Source organism: Lampetra planeri, chromosome 19, assembly GCF_965212315.1.
Source record: "Lampetra planeri chromosome 19, kcLamPlan1.2.h2, whole genome shotgun sequence".
Taxonomy (NCBI): Eukaryota; Metazoa; Chordata; class Hyperoartia; order Petromyzontiformes; family Petromyzontidae; genus Lampetra; species Lampetra planeri.
Genome location: NC_136125.1, coordinates 2849068 through 2864263, shown reverse-complemented (window position 1 = coordinate 2864263; position 15196 = coordinate 2849068). Strand labels below are relative to the sequence as shown.

At 39.8% G+C, this 15196-nt stretch overlaps 1 protein-coding gene across 1 annotated transcript in view; it reads left to right on the top strand.

Moving 5' to 3' along the window:
• The first annotated feature begins 10690 nt into the window (after positions 1 to 10690).
• The window catches only part of LOC144723914 (polycystin-1-like protein 2), a 63049-nt gene continuing 58543 nt past the window's right edge, over positions 10691 to 15196 (top strand). The window contains exon 1 of the mRNA XM_078602691.1: positions 10691 to 10738. Coding sequence (XP_078458817.1) covers positions 10691 to 10738 — 48 coding nt within the window. The remainder of the gene's footprint in view (positions 10739 to 15196) is intronic.

The window sequence follows — 15196 nt, the reverse complement described above, 5'->3', positions numbered from 1 at the left end:
CCCTTCTGGATCTCACTGGAAGGTTCTCGACCAAGCATCACGTGTCCCTCAAGCCGCCCTTTGGGCCCCCTCGCTACCCTGTCCCGGTCACGTGCCCTCTCGGGTTCACCCAGACTGTCACGTCCTTACTTGCCCTCTCTCTTACCGCCACCAGAACCATGCCACCTCTGGCCCACTTCCATGCCATACCTACTCTGGTGCCAGAGAGAGGCTCAAGACGCACAGTTCCGCTCTTGTGACAGTAGCTGTTGCTAAACGCCATAGTGACCTCATTAACATAACTACACATGCATCGAAACTGTCCACTCGTTGAGGACGTTTGACGGACGTCTAGATAGCGAATAATTGACGTTCAAGTGACGGTGTTAGGGGCGAACGTCAGGCTGGGATTTCAGCATTAGAGGCGTGCGTTGGGCGTGAGTGCCGCAGTGCGGGAAGAGGAATGGAGATGGGGGTTTTGTGTTGAGGATAAATTGAAAAAGAGTGTACACACACACAAAAAAAATGGAGAGCGACTCGGCATCCCTGAATACAATAACAAGATCTAAAATCATGTAGAGTTAGTTAAACCAGGGGCCGGTAACCTGTGGCTCCAGATCCGCATGCGGCTCTTTAACGACAATTTCATGATGTATTCACATGCATTGCGGCTCTTGAATGCTTGATTTTTGTTGACCGAATTCGAAAAAAATCGCTCTTCTTGTTATTTTGGTTGTAGACCTCTGAGTTGAACAAAGAGGGAGGGGGTGATGATTTCGGACCCAGGAACGCAATCATATTTTTCCTGTAAGGTCTATTATTTGTCGAAGGCGGTTTTTCTGAACACGGCATTTTTCAGGAACGTAGAACACACGTTGGGCGAGGTCTGCCTGGTATTATATAACACAAGTTTATGTTTTATGTATGTGGCTTTGAGTAATTTAACCACAGGATGAAACAAAGGGTCCATACATCGCTTAAGATGATCTCAGGGTAACCGCTGTTCATCCATACTTGGCTTAAATCTGGGCTGCTCCCCCTGTTATCTCAGAAGATGTTAGGCTGAGTTGACCGTAAAAATCTTAGGACCACTTTATATCTCTATCTTCACTCATTGTCACCCTGCACTACAGCTCTCAGGAGAATGATTCGAAGCAGTCACTCACAATGTCCTCCTCTCTGCACCAAAGACGCCGAGTTATTTATGTTTTGGCGTTTGCATCTTCCTTGTGCTGTTGGTCTTTTGTCGTTTTTTTTGGTCTCAATCACTGGTGAGACAAATGCATGAAAGAGGCTATCTCTGGCGTAGGCCAATCAGTTTCAAGGACAATGCCCACATTATCCAAGCACATTTGTTTGCACGTTTAACAAGTATGATGCGTGGTTAGTGCAGACTTGATGCCTTGTAGTCGGTGTCTATTTGTTGTTTGAACATTATTACCAGAAATGCAGGTGAGTCTGGCAGAATAAAAAAAAACCTCTGCTGGACTAACATGTCGCAGAGGAGGAAATGCGTTTGGTGTTGCAAGCTCAGAGCAAATTCGTAATGTAAGACGGGGCTTGGTGTCAGGTGTGTGGGATTTAAGTGAGATGAACAATGCGGTAATTTCGTAATTAAGGATGTAAGAGTTGTTTGCGGAAACTTACACAGTCATGTGCTTCAATTTGCTTTGTTCATTTTATTATGTTGGTTTTGTTTTGATGGTTAGACTTAGGAAGAAAAACTGTTTGTAGGCGGAGGTAAGGTGGTCCTGTGTGTATGGTGAGCGGTAGAGTAGCGGTTAGTGCGCTACGCTACGAACCCGGCGACGCGGTCTCGATTCCCGCTCAAAAGCAACATCCAGTGACAATTATCTGAACCGGTCCCATAGGTCGACTCAGCCTCAAACGAGTACCTAGTCCGGTGTGTAAACATCGCCACTAGGGAGACAAAGGCGGCCAGGCGTGGTGCTGGCCGCCCACTCCGTCATAGGTGCTCAGTAACAGCACTTGCCCCAAGAGTCTGTTAAGGCTTTACGGGGGATCTTTGTCTATGGTGGTGGTGTGTTAGGAGAAAATTGTACAGTATGGTGTTGTGACCCCCATTATTATAACTGTGTAAAACTTATGTATTTTTTTGTAAGTATGGTTTATTTTAAACCGAACTTAATATGTAAAGGGAAAACAAATTTGGGGTCAATTAATCGGGGGTTACAAGACATCTGACCCACCACCGTGTATAGCGAATGGTAAGGTTTTTAACATGAGTGGTCAAAGTTTAAAGCTTATTTGTTTAACCACTTGAGAGCCTGAGGATGTCTCACATGCAACAGTGACATAGATGTGGTTTGAGTGGTAGTGTAACGCCATGACAATGTGGGCGAAACTAAAATACAATCATTATCACTCACAGTTTGGTTATAGTAAATTGTTAGCCAACACATATCTTATTTTCAAAGACCTTCACCTGTATGTCTCAAAACCTCTCGGGTACTTCCCGACATGGTAGAAAGCTTAAATTTGGTACATAGGTAGCTTTTATGACAAAAACAACAGGAAAATCAGAAAATTCGAGATTTTTCATTTTAAGGCCCCAAATATCGATTTTGAGATACTATTAAGTTCATATTTTTTGTTCTATCCAATTAAAAAAAGAACGGAATCTTTAAATTTGAGCGGTTTCTGATGGGTACGTCTTTAAATATAATAAGTTAAATCAAGTCGTCAACAATTTTTGCTTTTTTGTGGAAAAATACTAATTTTTGGAGTATTTGTTAGTGTCTGATCATAGATAAAAATTGTAAAAAAAATCATATTAGGTTCATTATTATATTTATTGAAAACTTATACCTGGCGAAGACAGGCTTTTTGAACTAGTATGTAATATACATATGAATGAATCACTATATTTTATTTGATCAAATCCTAAGATACATTAATATTATGCAAAAGAGAGATGATATATAGGTTATGGTAGAACTTCTTTATCTGTTCAAAAAGTGAGGAGACCCCGTCATCATCATTATCATCATCATCAGTCATGATCATTCTACTGCTGGATGAAGGCCTTACCAAGCTACCACCACCTCTCATAATGCTGCGGTGTACTAATCCACCCAGCTCCTGCACACGTAATAATGTCACAATTCCATCCCCTCAGTGGACGCGGAAATCCTTGGCTGCCACTGCATCACCATTATTTGACCATCATCAATGCCTAGGCTAAATAACCTAGGCATTGATTTATAACTTGTGTTGCCATCTGACCAATCAGTTGCTTATCTCTGCAATACAGTATACCCCACGATAAAAGAAGAATACAGGTAAACATTACTGGCACCAATTTGTATAAAGTAATTTACAGGTGTACAACATCGACAACAATAATACATTGGGAAGTTTTTTTTTAATCGTCATCGTCTGATACTAAGCCACACAAATAAAATATACTTGTTAAATGTTACTGGTTAAATGTTACCCGTTAAATGTCTACTGACATTATCTCCTAGAACCACATGGATACCTCTTAAAATCCCAATTTTATACAAGTTTGTTCAAAGATGAAGGGTCAGGCAATCGACCAGCTACACAGGAGAACTGAGTTTAATCACAAACAGCTTAGGGTCTCAGACACAGGTATTAGTACTACGAGCTATGTGTAAAGTGAAACTATATCCTCTGTAACATGAACAATAAATATGTCCGGGCAAAGCCAGTTAATACTATTTTCCAGAAACACATGTTTGCATTCAAATTTTAATACAAATGTTCAGTGGACTTGGCTTAGTTATAACAATGAGACTTAACCGCAGCCATATCATTTGCAACTGAACTTTTTACGGTATAAAAAACACATTGACATGAAGCACATGGTTAGAATATATTAATTTTGTTTGTCGCAAAGAGGGTCAGTGGCGTAGGGGGCATTGTGACATCAAAACACCGCAGACATAGAGTTTTTATTTATTTCACATTTGCATTATACTGCATACATAAATGAGTAATTGACATGCATAGCAGTCGAGTATGCACCAAGTCACAATAGAATGCTCAGCCATCATCATAATGATAACAGTAATAAACGATTTCTAGAGTTGAAGCTTTAGTGACTGCAAGGATCCATACTCTTTGATTTTTTCGGTGAAGTCACGTAGGTTAAAAAAGGGAAAACAAATAAATTAAATCACGACGTTTCGGAGGCAACAAACATAGACACAACTTCAACCGAGAGGATGGTTTTAAATTAAGCAATCATTGGAAAGATGACATCAACCAAACTAAACGTTAGCTGCCTCATGCTTACGTCATCTATATCACAATGCTTCGGCTGCAGCTCAAGCCGAGGCTGCAGCGCTGGTCTTTACCTCTCCACCTCAGGACCCCCCTCCCACGGCCCATCCTGGCTCCTCCCCCTCTCCCTTATAACCAGTATTTAAGGTCGTATCTCTTGGAGCTCTCTTCGCCTGTTACAGTAATTTTTGCTGCGACGGTTCTACCTGAAGATGGAGGCTTGTGTTGCCTCCGAAACGTCGTGATTTAATTTATTTGTTTTCCTTTTTTAACCTACGTGACTTTACCTAAAAAACCAAAGAGTAATAAATGATTTATCAACTTGGGAAAGTCTCACTGACTATTGTGCGTTCATGCGGTGACGGTGCTCGTGTGCGACGACGGGGCTCAATTCCCATTATACTCGTTTATATTAACATGCCAATCTCTCCCTTTAATGCAGCTGTTGTGCGTGCGTGCGGCGATGTGACTACTTGCCATCTCTGACCCCGCCTACTTACCCTTGGGTGACACCCACCTCAAACCTATATATAACCTCGTATTGCAGCAGCCCTTTCTTGTTCAGCAGTTCTACTGCTGTATCTTTCCACCTGATGACGATTGCTTGTATTGCGATCGACACATCGTGATTTATTATTTATTTTTCTACTACGTGACTTTACCGAAAGAACCAAAGAGTATGACTTTCAAGAGTTTTTTTTTTTCTGGAGAGTCTTGATTTGCGTTCTATTACTCTTACTATTTCAAGGAGCATGTTGAATAAAGCTTACAAAAGTTCCTGTTGGATTCCTAGCATTAAATGTGAATGCCAGAGGCTTATAGAGCCATATGAAGGTACGATTATGACTCTTAAGATGCAGTCGGAATGCCTCAGCCCCAAAATCGTTGTTGTGATGTGAAATATCTTCACGATGTATGTTCCTAATGGCACAGATTTGGTCAGATCATTATGTGGCCCCACCCAAAAATGAATCATCATCATATGGTTTGGTGCCCAATTTTCCACAGGGAATGGGTGGAGTTCCATTCTTCAAAAGCAGGAAGGCCGGGCGTGTGTCAGGGAGGATCGGCTGCGCATGCTTATTGCATAACACATCATTCATTACCTGAGTGGCAACTTGAATGCATTTTCTAATAATGAAAATGTGTTTACAAATTTTACAAGACATATTCACATCGCACAAAATACAATCACCTATTTGTAAACAGTAATTGCCAAGACCATAAAATATATCCAGCAAATTGAAACATAAACTCCACCCTTGGTTGACATTGCGTCTGAATTAAATTAAGCCCATAATTGGAATTCCTCGCCTAATTCAGGGCTGTTGTGTTAGGATGATAGTTTTGTTTGTACATAATGTTTCAAATATGGAACACATTCTTGCACCTAAAAGTTACCCCAAGCACAGGCTGAGATGACAAAGAAATACATAACCAGCTAGACATTGTGGTACTGACGTCCAAATACATTGCCTTGTTCCTGCTGTCTAAATAAGCTAAATGGAAGTGATAATATCTTTCAAAACTGCAAGGCACGATGCTTCTGTGTGTGCCCAACCCACTGGGTATAAGGTTAATCTAAGGTTTGTAAAGAAGCACACTATTTGGTACTCAGGTGTAATTTGACACTCCGTATACAGATTGTTTTCTCCGCAAATATGATGATGGGCTCTATAAATACGCACACCTTACTGAATTGCTTCTAAGACAGAAGACTGGCGTAAGGAGTCCATCACTAGAGGCAAGTAGACACATATGTTGAACTTACCTCGCACCGTACGTAGGTAACTGCACTATTCGGAGATATATCCAGTGTGTTGAAATATGTGAACTACAAACACATTTATTGGGTCTCTTATGGGGAAAGTGTATAAGTGTTATACTGTACTTTTAAAATAAAATCACGTGCACATCTGGAAATTATTTTAATGAATGCAATGTTTTCAGGCAATAATACTTTCTTAACTCGGAAAAAGGATAACATGCATGCTTTCATGACCAATATTATAATTCACAATTGAATTATGAAACTAATACGAAAATAATAAAATCGTGACAGTTTAGCATTTTGCACTGTGCTGACTGAAGATGAGATTCCACATTTACAAGAGCAATATTTTTAGTGTACTAAGATGGCTTTATGTTGGTATATTTAAAATGCAATGAAATTATTTTACGAATAATTAACATGAATCCATTAAAACGGTATTGTGGTCTACACATAGCCAATTCTTTGCTCAATAACTAATACATTGAGTGGCTCTTTATATTTTAAGCAAATATATTTACGTGTCCAAAAGAGTTATTTTAACCAACAAATAACATACCAACCAATATTTAAAATTGTTTAAAGCAAGGAAATACAATAGGTGTGCAACAGTTAATCGAAAAACTATAGTAAGTGTGTGTTTCATTGAACCTATAAATGTTTCTTTTAAATAATATATTTAAAATGACTTATCTGGCCTCCAGCAGCTGCAGTGGTCACGTGAACACGTTACAAATATAACCCTCCACCACCCGACAGAGACAATCAAATCATTTGTCAGGTGGCCACATTCCGGTTTTGCAGGTAAACCAAATTAAATTGACGTATTTACCCACGTGACAATTTGATTTGGTTGGCTCTGTTTGGTGGTGGAGGGCTATGGCTAAAATTTGTCATTGTAGCTAAACAAGAATCTAACCCAAAATAACCTAATTATGAAACATGATATTGGTCGGTAAAACCTCTTTAAAATTAACATGACTAACAACAGAAACACAAATACGAAAGTGTCACTTCTCGAAAGTGCAATTCGATACATAAAGAATCCATGTTAATAATAATTTTACATTACACCACAAATATATGTTTAGTTGCCCTGTAATTTAGCTTTCATACAATATAGGCATAATTAGCGAATGTTGTGTATTGATGTCTATGAAATATCTTGTGTTTTTTTAATTCATTAAGTCAGCTTTTTCTCTCTCCATATATAAGAATCACGACTGAACAACAATGAAGATGGAACATCCATGTGTGCTTGTCAAAATGATCATTATTATTTTAACATATGGTAAAGTCCCACTTTAATTTTCATACATTATTATAACATTTGTATGCAACGATAGTGTCACAAAAATAATGCTGAGTGTCATTCATGTACTATATGTTAACTTAAGTTACATATACCACGGAATTATAACGTAGGCATAAGATACAAACCATTAAAGTGCATCTATTGTTGTTCACGTTCAGCGGACAAAATGGTCAAATATCAAAAAACTTTTTTTTATGTGAAATAATTTTAATATATACGATTGCCCTGCATTTTTAATCGCACTAATGCATTTTTTTTAAAATTGCGTTTGGTAACGCGATTTATTCTATTTCAGAGATAATGTGCCCAAAAGTACAGGGGAAATCATCCAGTGGCGTTTCCATCACTACTTTGCAGGGATTTATCACCAGTGACAACTACCCGAGCCCATACCCCAAGCACTATGACCGTACCTGGACTATTTCAGGCCCTTCTATGTCCATAGTCACAGTGAACGTTTTAGATGTGGAGTAAGTAACATTCGCTCTGTTCTCTATACGCACGTGGGAAAGCTGTTTTGTTTAATTTGGCATCAACTCATTGTTATATATTTCTTACGTCATAATAATGCTTTGTTAAAACATGTTAAACATTATATCTGGGCAATGCATAGAACTAATGAGTACGGTGTTTTATTAATCCATGTCCAAACCTGTAAATGATAAGAAACCCATCACAATGGAGCAATGTATGTTATTTTGGCCTTGTTGTTTCATGACAGCATCTGTTTAGGCAAGCAGTGTCAATCTTCTAAGGTCTCATCAGCAGAGTTAGACTTGTGAAACAAATCGTGTTATGTTATCAGATATGAGAGACTGAAGCCATCCATATAAACCATGGGGCCCATCAGCACAAACAAAATAGCACGATACAGCATTTATTTTGCTCTGTTGATGGCACTGGAATAAAAAAAACAATCTTCTGTCTCATCCACACAAAATATAATAGAAATATTAGTCTGGAATGCACAGAGGCTGAGAGACTCAAACAATATAATCCTTATTACAGGTCGATTCTAGTATTGTCAGTCCGTTAAGTGATCAGGCTCAGTTTAGTGCAGCCCAGTCACATGTGTTTCACTTAATGCAATTCCAGGCCAGAGGCATTATCAGCAGAAAGGAAAAGTTACAAACATCGCACTCATCTGCACAGTTACGGGAACTGTACGCATTTGAACGTGTCTGCTTAATTTTCCTCGCAAGGCTGACGTTGAGATAGAGCAATAACTGGGACTTTACATTGACGTGGTTGAGCCAGACGATTGCGTCAGGAGTAACAGAATGATGCAATTTTCTGGTTCAACCATCTGCGGTAATGGGGCATCGAACGCAGCCGTGTGATGTAAATGGAGGGTCATATCACCGTCAGACATGTCGCTCCAATTGTCATAAGTAGTTCCTGAATCAGAATAAATAGTTGTTCTGCATTCGTAGATTAGTTAAATAACATTGCGATTCACTGTAATTATTGAAAAATATTAAATCTAAATGAAACAGAAGAGCTGTGCAAGATGGCTCGATATATATATCACCTGCTCCGATCTATTTCAGGCGTCGTCTTCGACCTTGGCCCCAGTGGTGTGTCCGCGGGCGTCCAAGGTCTAACGCCTTCTAGACTTGGGGTGTTTAAAACCGGTGGCGTGAAACTCATATTTAATGCCTTAGCTCTGTCTGTAGCGTGACGTGGGTGAGGGGGGTTACGATAACTCTTCTAAAGATGATCAAGCATCCATAACAAGTTGAGCATTACGTTGTGTTACCATCAGAAACATCGCCTAGAGATAACCAACCAAATTTATCAAATGATTGTCCAAAACCTGAACTTGATAAGCCTTGTCGACCAAGGCAGCGATGCGATCTCACCACGCCACACGCCACAGGGGGCCTTGGCACTTGATCTTTGTCTGAGCTTGGCGCTTTGGTTTCAAGCCTTGATAGACCTCATCCTTGGCGTCGTTGTGGCTCTGTCCTTGAATGAAGACTGCCAAAACGAATAGTTTTGCCCCAATGGGAGAAACAAAAAAACCCGTGATGCACACTCAACACTCCACAATGTGAGCAGCCTTCACAGTAGACAGTATTTAGCTGGATTAAAAGTTACAATGCATGCCATATAACGCCCCGGCTAATTTGTGTGCATATGCCTTGTATACAGTGCTACGATTTCTAATCATATGATTTCTACCCACAGATTGAATGTGCAAAGTGATAACATCTATATTTATGAAACGAATACAAATCCTCAATTAGGGATTTTGCAAGTATATTCCTATCGATCATATCAAAACACTTTAATGATCAGATTTACGGGTGGCAATAATCCAACGCATAGGGGCTTACATGCTAATTATACTATAATTACACTTCTTTTGGAAGATGGTAAGTGTTATTTTAAATACAAGTATGCTGGGTAATACTTTACTGTTACCATTATGGACACTGTTTATTCGTCTGTGGCTATGCAAAGTTTTTCAATTACCTTGCTATTCATGTCAATTCATAATTAAAGAGCTTAAATGTGAGGAGATCATCCTGAGTGTGTGATCACTAGTTTAATTCTAAAGCAGCAAAAACTCTCGAACGCTGAGCTCTGGCGTCACGAAATTCGCACAGCTAATGCTGTGCGAATTTCTAAGTAAACGCGACTATTTTCAGTTCGCTACGTCATTCCTTTCCCGAGTTGCCAAAATCGACCTTACGTATAAGTGGGTTAAGGTTGAATTTCCTTGAGTGAAAAATATTCGATTTAGAAAAACATTATCTCGCGATGTTCATTCTTAAGAATTTTGTTCAGTCAGAGATTCAGTGTTCTCACGTTGTTTCCTCATCGCGTGTTTCATTCGTGAAAGATTTACAATTTAAACTTGATTTGAAGCTTTCGTGACTGCAGGAATTACTCTTTGGTTATTTCGGTAAAGTCACGTAGAAAGAAAATACAATAAATCATAGAATACGACGTTTCGATCGCAACACAAGCAACCGTCATCAGGTAGAAAACAAACCTAGTGAACTTATAAATACAATACAACACAGAGAGTGGGCCAACACAACAGTCAGCACCTTACCTGGTTGATTACGTTCTTCCAAAGATTGCTAAATTTGAGAGAGACAAAACACAGACACGGGGACACACAGAAAGACACACAAGCAGAGAGAGAAACAACACAGAGATACACAGTGTGTGTCTATGTTGTGTGTCTCTGTGTGTCTCTGTGTTGTCTCTCTCTGCTTGTGTGTCTGTCTGTGTTTTTACTACGACACGTAACACTGCCGAAATTGATGAAATCCCGGAGTACCAAGCAGGCCGGTACATCTCCAGTAATGAAGCTGCACGGCGCATTTTAGGATTTTCGATCCATGAACGATGCCCAACAGTCGTGCATCTTCATGTTCACGTCGAAAACGGTCAGCGTATCTATTTAAACCAAGCAATTTGCAAAATCTTCTGGCAAATCCACCAAACACAACATTGACAGGATTCTTCGAGCTATGCTAAACAGACGATTGTGCAAAAACACTGCTCTATTGCGAAATTCCGAAGTATTACCATGGGACAAGTCAAAAAAAGTCTTCAGTCGACGCAAACAAGGTGCGATTGTTGAAGGACATGTCGGCATTCGATCTGGCGACGCTCTTGGCCGTGTTTACACAGTCCACATGATAAACTTCGATTGCTATTACTTGAGAATGTTGTTGCACAAAGTAAAAGGCCCAACTTGCTTCAAGGATCTCCGGACAGTCGATGGAGTTGAACACAACACGTATCATGCAGCTTGCCTGGCATTGGGACTACTAGAGAACGACAATTAATTGGACGAGACATTGAAGGAAGCGAAGGAATTGGATTCACCATCAAAAATTAGAACTCTCTTTGCAGTCATCTTGTTGTGTTGTGAACCATCAAATCCTAAAGCACTTTGGGAGAGCCACAAAGACTGCATGTCTGAAGGCATTTTTAATAGACTTCGACGAGATAATCCTCAAATGACTTTGGAATTCATTGATGGCATCTATATTGAGGCACTTATCATGACTGAAGATACTGTAAAGTTTTGGAGATGATTGGAAAGTCTTTGTCAGAGATCGGCATTAAAAGTCCTTCACGATAGCAAGCAGTGAACATGACTCGAGAAATACTTCGAGAGTTATCATATGTCTCTGACAAAATGCTGAATTACGTCGCGCAGAACGAGCCACTGTTGAATGCAGAGCAACAATCAATTTATCAGGAGGTTCCACGACAATATTATAGCAATGAAGGCGGAGTACGGCAATTTTCATCGACACGCCTGGAGGAACTGGAAATATTTTTTTAAATAAATGTTTTGCTGGCCCGCATCAAAGTAGAAAAGAAGATTGCACTTGCTGTTGCATCTTCTGGCATCGCTGCAACGTTGATGACTGGTGGACGAATAGCGCATTCAACGCTTCAAATCCCGATTAACTTGGTCCATAATGAAGCGCCCGTTTGAAACATCAAGAAAGGAAGTGGAAAGGCCAAAGTACTGCCGGAAGCTGAAGTGTTATTCTGGGATGAAATCTCGATTATGCATAACCACGGATTTGAGGCAGTGAACAGAACACTGCAAGACATTTGTGGCAACAAAAATCTTATAGGCGGTTTGAGTGTTGTCTTTGCTGGTGGTTTTCGCCAAACGTTACCAGTGATTCCAAGAGGCACGATGGTTGATGAGATCAAAGCCTGCCTGAAATCATTTTAGCTTTGGAGAGACGTCACAACAATGAAGCTCACGACCAACATGAGAGTTCAACAATCTGATAGCTGTGACTCCAATAATTTTCTCAACATTGGCAACGGCAAGGAAGCAACAAGTGGAACTGTAAAAATCCAGCTCTCCGAAGAATTCAGCAAAATGTGTCTTACTCTGAAGAGTCTCATCAATTGCGTGTATCCAAACATCGGAGCAAATCTTCTGGATCGCAAATTGCTTAAGGAACCTACAATTCTGCCACCACTAAACGTCAAAGTTGAGAAAATCAACAAATCCATTCAGGAAATGATTAAAGCACTTTCACGAACATTCTTCTCCATTGACAAATGTATGAATGAAGACGAAGCAACAAGCTATCCGGTAGAATTTTTTAATTCTTTGAATCCAAACGGAATTCCGCCACACAAATTAATGTTTAAACTTGGATCTCCCATCATGCTGTTAAGAAATTTGGACCCACCAAAACTGTGTAACGGATAAAGACTGATGGTGAAGGCATTAAATGCTCATGTCATCAAGGCATCGATTCTAACTGGTCCATTTGAAGGCGAGCACGTCTTCATTCCAATTATTCCATTGAATCCAACTGATTTGCCATTTTCATTCAAACGATTACAATTTCCTGTTCGGCTTGCATTTGCAATCACCATTAATAAATCGCAGGGATAGTCACTTAAAGTTACGTGCTTGGATTTGAAAGACGAATGCTTCTCACATGTTGGAATGTCAAGAGCAAAGGATCCAACAAAATTATACATTGTCACCGATGAAGAAACAGAAACCAGAAATGTTGTGTACGGAAAAGTGTTGAAATAATCACACTATGAATAGATAATTTGTGATGACTGAATTAGTAAAATTTATTTGCTTCGGCTTTTTTCTTTCTTGCAAGCATCAATTTATTTCAGATGTTTTCAGTGAAATATAAGGGAATATGAAATTAATCCAACACAAGAATCCAAGTCCCGGGCGAAGCCGGGTAGTAAAGCTAGTTGACTATACAATTTAGTAAGGTGCTGAATAAGGACATAGACTACAAATGTAAGGATGAAGAGATCATACCTGTGAACCCCCTATCAGTGCTACCGTATTATAGACCAATTCAGACCTTATTGGTCATCCGGTGCCCTTATAAATCTCAACGTTCATCCTACAAAGTTCCATCATAAGGGAGAAACACAACGATAATGACAAACACGTTTATTTCTGCCCTATTGAAATGGCTTTACGCCGTATGGACCTAAACACTCAATTTCCCTGTACAAGAATACGGCTAAACTGTATGGGTTGACAGGCATGATAGAATGCCGTTGTTGCTTGTTTAACTTTTTTAACTCTGTAAATTACATCAAATAGATAACAATCATTGATTGGCTTTCTTGAAAATGCTGTGCTGCACACATTAATTGCATTGAAAGTTTTACTGCTGATCAGTTTAGTATTATTAATTGTGAGCCCTCAAAAGTTATATTGACAGTATTTGTAATCATCATTAATGAGCAGGACATACAGTATATAGAAATCTGTATGGTATGAAATGAGTATGATATGGAATCTGAATTACTTAAACGTTTAAGATAACTTGGATTGAAATGCCTTTCAGACGACACAAGGCCTATCGGATTGGAATCTGGTGTTATACCAGACAGTCTTATAACTGCCTCATCCACATCCGGTTCCACATTTACACCGCAAAATGCCCGCTTGAATAGCACACTGGGATACTGGAGACCACAAACTCTCAACGCCAATGAGTACCTGCAGATATTGTTTGAGGCCAGGCTTTCTGTGACAGGACTGATCTTGCAAGGGGCAGTACTGCAGGTGGCCTCACTCAATAAGTTAACTCCCGGTTGGGTTACTACCATCAACATAGCCATTATGGACCCAGGAACCTCAGCGTGGAAGAACACAAATACCATAGTAAGTATTTAATAAGACACTGCACACAAGGGCATTAAGCATGCCCAACCCTCTGCTGGTCTGAACTCACCTTATCTAACTCTATCTGGTTTGCATTATTTAAGGACCCCAACCATTTTGTCATTTTGAAAAAAGAAAAGTTCCATCCAATATTTGATCCCCAAAACTGCCTAATGTAATAATGTACCATCAGACAATTTTTGATAGAGAAACCGGTTGTCATCATCCGTAGAATCACGACATTCATCAAGAATATCGTCATCGTGTTCATCGTCTTTGCCTTCATCACCACTGGCATCTTCACGTGCCTGTGTACCTCCGTTCTTATGTTCTGCAAGGATTAGAACAATTAAAACTAATTTGACAGTTAAAAAAAAAAGCTAAATAAATTCTGTGGAATGGAGGTACCACACATTCACGCGTGACTGTGCAGAATGGGTACCCATGCTTTATCTCTCTACTCCTGGCACAAGTCATGCCCCCAGAGCTTGGTTGATGCGATTCCACAAAATGTTGGAAAATTTAACACGTATTTCCAGAAACATTCTGTCATTATTAGCTCCACCCAAAGCCCACCAATTTCAGGCCACGTTGCAATTGTGGCACGAGTTGTGTATGTAATATATGGAATTTTACATGACATCAGCTTGACGTAAATCGCAAATGGTGGAATGGGGCAGTTCTCCTCCCCCCCACACATAAACTGCTGTCTTTCCATCAGAAAGGTGGTGATACGATACCCATAAATAGCTAAATGAATAAGGCACGTCTAAAGATAAAATAATAAATTAAATTAAATAATAGAATACGACGTTTCGATTGCAACACAAGCAATCATCATCAGGTATAATGAAATAGCGACATAAAATCTAACCAGAAAACTATAGACAGACATATTAGTAGACAGATATCACCAAGATACATAGCGAGAGCAACACAGGTAACAGAGAGGGGTGATCGTCTCTGTGGGGTGGCCTTAAATAAACAGAGGGGGGGGGGGCGGAGGCAGAGAGAGGGAGGAGGGTTAGAGAAAAAAATTAGCATATCAATGAGTGGTCAACAGACGTGGTGCTGCGAATGCGATGGCACGGCAAGCAAGCCTGAAAATCAGGAGAAGGACACACTAAAATTAAATAACCTAGTAAAATATCGAAATGTAATGTAATACAACACAGAGGGTCGGTCAACACACAATTAACGCATAGCC